The sequence below is a fragment of the Glycine max genome, chromosome 8 (assembly GCF_000004515.6).
Source record: "Glycine max cultivar Williams 82 chromosome 8, Glycine_max_v4.0, whole genome shotgun sequence".
Lineage (NCBI taxonomy): Eukaryota > Viridiplantae > Streptophyta > Magnoliopsida > Fabales > Fabaceae > Glycine > Glycine max.
This window is the reverse complement of record NC_038244.2, coordinates 13,590,573-13,594,126: the sequence shown is the minus strand read 5'-3', so window position 1 is coordinate 13,594,126 and position 3,554 is coordinate 13,590,573. Positions and strand designations below refer to the sequence as shown.

The 3,554-nt window shown below is 30.7% G+C and overlaps 1 protein-coding gene across 1 annotated transcript; it reads right to left on the bottom strand.

Annotated features, from left to right (window-relative positions):
• Nucleotides 1-508: 508 nt before the first annotated feature.
• Nucleotides 509-3,322, bottom strand: LOC100808692 (transcription factor JUNGBRUNNEN 1). The gene is made up of 3 exons (XM_006585351.3): nucleotides 2,978-3,322; nucleotides 1,643-1,962; nucleotides 509-1,157 (listed from the first exon to the last, which is right to left on the bottom strand). The coding sequence occupies exons 1-3, from the start codon at nucleotides 3,189-3,191 to the stop codon at nucleotides 750-752; spliced, it is 942 nt and encodes a 313-aa protein (XP_006585414.2). The 5' UTR covers nucleotides 3,192-3,322; the 3' UTR covers nucleotides 509-749.
• Nucleotides 3,323-3,554: the final 232 nt, after the last annotated feature.

The following is a 3,554-nucleotide window of genomic DNA, read 5'->3' as shown; positions in this document are numbered from 1 at the left end:
AGTGATAGGATTTAGGATGTTAAAATATTTGGATTTAACGACCTAAATCCTATATCAAACATAAAATATTTGGATTTAGGATGTTTGATTTTTATTGTAGTTATTGTATAAAATGATACTAATAAAGCTTGAATAATTTAAGATTTTTGATAAATAATTAAATTTTATTTTAGATTTTTAATAAATTTTTTATTGTTTTATATTTTTTATATATTAAAATTTTTATTTTAAATTTTTGTCATAAGTTAAGTGATAACATAAAATCATTATAACTATCAATAATTTTAAGAAGATAAAAATTAATTTGTAAGATGAGAATTCATCAGTTTATTTCTTCTTTTTAATAATTAAGTTACAAATTAATAGCAACTAAAAGATAATTGATCGTGAATCAATTTTATTTTAAATCAAATTAAATTAATTGAGTAAAATTAAAGTTTTTACAAATAAAATTTAAAAAGATTTTTTTAGTAATATATGGATTAGTAAGAAGCAACAAATTCATACATATCAGGTCAACAAGTCTGCTACTAAAAGTCATGATCACCAACATCAATACTCTCTAATACATGCAAACGCACTCTTATGATATACCTCTGGTTCATTTTATAAGAAACAAATTTCAGTATATATAAGTCTTGTTTCTTATAAAAAAGACGGGAGGGAGTATATTTCATTCTAAGTAACATCTAAGTATCTAACTAGGATCAACTCAACATGAACCACATCTTTTTTATCTACAAGCTAGGCTAATCAACCACAAACTTCACTACAGATCCAAGCTCATCCCAGTTATCAAACGTGAAGAAGTCGTTCCCAGGAGGGCTGTTAAGCCAAAAGTTAGAAGATGGAGAAGTTAGTTGTTGAGGTTGCTGATGATGCTGTGCCACTGGAGCAGCAAACAACTGATGAGTCATCACATGATACTGATTCCTTTGATCACTGTTTGTGTAGTTAATCACGGGTTTCTGCTCATTCTGATAGTGGCCACCAAAGTTTATATATGATTCTTGATTAGTATTGTTGAACTCCACGTTGCTCATTCTTGAGTTCTTGTCATGAATGGAGTGGCGCTTAGCAGATAATTGTTTCAAGTCTGGCGTGTGCTTTCTCTGTGAGACATTTCTCTTGAATATTCGACACAATGTCCAAATTTCCTGCACATTATAAGAAAGTTAATTAGTTTGTGCTAAGGTTAAATGACAAATTAATAACGTATGAAAAGAAATTGCCATTATCAAAGAAAGTTGTGAACATTAATGGAAGTTATTTATAATTTGTTTATATACTAAGTTTAAGTGATCAAGCAATAACGTATTGAAAAAGTTATACCCTTATATTAATTTATATACTATATAGTTTGTTTTCAAATTGAAAAATGATTCTTAAACACCCTATGGGGGTATGTATACACTTTGAAAAAGATAAAAAAATAAGAGAGATAGATAATTAATAAGATTGATAATATGATGTGATGAAAACCAATGAAAGGTGACCATTAAGTGTTTATAAATTATAAATGTCTATATATCATATTTAAATTAGACAAGGCAAAAGAAATTATATATAAGGACATAAAATCAAACTTCTAAGAAGAAATGTATTAGAAAAAAGTTTACTTGTATAGATAAATATTTCTTACAGCTTCTTGGGGAACATCTACGTAATTCTTGGAGCTGGGAAGGTTGGTGGTGTTGTCTTTGTTAGAAGGAAGGCGAAACTCGTGCATCATCCAATCAGTTTTGATGCCTTTGCCTGCACTGCCACGGTAGTACACCAGTGTTTTTTTTAGGCCAATGCAGTCATTTCCTTCTCCTCCATGTGAGTACACTGGCTTGTCTATGCCAGTTGCTTTCCAGAACCCAGAGCCAGTGACTCTGTTAGGCCTTATGCTGTTCCTATACTTCCTCCCTCTTCTGCAAAAGAAGTACCCTTCTTTCTCTTCTGCAGTGGCACTGGTTTCTGCATACACAAAAGGTTGCAATCAGGAGATGATTAATTATTTAGTTGGCATAATGAAAAAATAATTGAATAAGGGTAGAAGAAGGAAAACAATAAAAAGAAACAAAGTTGCACTAAGATAAGAAGTAGGTTAATTCTTTAGAATATTTGAAGTTTTGAATATAGTATTTTTGTGATTTACAAAATTGTGTGCAAGATGAGAAGTAGGTTAGTTCTTTAGAATTTTTGAAGTTTTGAATAGTATTATTGTGATTCACAAAATTGTGTGCAAGATGAGTAGTCAATTCTTTTGAATGTTTGAAGTTTTGAGTAGTAGAAATTTGAAAAAGTTCTGAAATTTGAAGAGTATTTATTTATATGATTTTTCTTACAAAAATAATGATAATAAGAAATGATAATTACTATATCTGGGTTATATATAAGCTTGTTTTGGTTCTTCTTGTAGTTGCTCATGAGAGAGAGGGAGAGAGAGAGTTCAGGAGAAAACTCTTCCGATGTGTATTGGTTTGAAAGGAAAGCCTCACAGTCTGTAAGCTGACCAATATGTTATTGCATATGACCTGATACTAAACAGAATCTAAGAGTGCTAAAAACTAGAGAAAGAAATGTTATATTTCCATAAAATTAAGGACTCATGCAAGTGTGATTTATATTACCCCAAACTAATCAAAGTTGATCCTCTCTATTGCGAGGCCTTAAAGTATATATGTTTATGCTTACCCATCTTAATCAAACTTTTTGTATGCATGTAAGTGTGATCATACATATATATACTTATATAGTAGTTTTGGAGATCATGATGATAACCAAGCTAGCCAAGGAAGCAAGTAAGGTAATCATGGTTATCATTTTTTTTCTTTCTGCATATGTTAGATGAAAACCCTACTCTTATTTCCTTGATTTGTAAGAAAATCTTATAGAATTTTGAAGTTATGTTTAAGAGAAATAGAAGAAGATCAAGAAATTAATGAAAAGAGTAGCCATAATTAATTTAGAGTGCAAACAACAAACATACTTGGAAGATCCCAAGGATCGTATTTGTAAATATCAATCTGTTTGATGAGCTCGATGCTGATGGGTTTCTTGTGAAGCTTCCTTCGAAGATAGAAACTAACAAGTTCTTCATCTGTAGGGTGGAAACGAAACCCCGGAAGAGGAACATCATCATCATCCACATACTCATGATGATGATCATCAATATCCTTGTTGAAATCTTCGTTCACACCCATCTTATCTTCTCTCTCTCTCTCTAATTTTCTTTGTGTGTGTATGTGTGAATTTTTCTCTTGCTTTTGGCTGAATAAAAGGGGTAAGAAGAAAAATTAGGAAGAGTGGTGAAACAATTTCAATGAAGTGGAGAACCTTCTTTCCATTATTAATATAGTGTGAAGAGAGTCCAAAGATAATACCGATGAGTAGTATTTCATGCAAGGTCAAGTCATGAGCTCTGACCTGTGCTCTCATATGATGTGTTTTGGTGTTTGACTCGTTCTATTGTTTAATTTAAAGTCACCATTTAGGACTTGTAAATATTCTTTAATAACAAAATTATTATTTAATGCATAGAACGGATATCTTCCGTTCAAATACTT

Coding starts and splice junctions, on each gene's coding strand:
- LOC100808692 (XM_006585351.3), bottom strand. CDS start 3,191: ATGGGTGTGAACGAAGATTTCAACAAGGATATTGATGATCATCATCAT. Junction 1,963..2,977: donor CGATCCTTGGGATCTTCCAA/GTATGTTTGTTG, acceptor TTGTGTATGCAG/AAACCAGTGCCACTGCAGAA. Junction 1,158..1,642: donor TAGATGTTCCCCAAGAAGCT/GTAAGAAATATT, acceptor TATAATGTGCAG/GAAATTTGGACATTGTGTCG.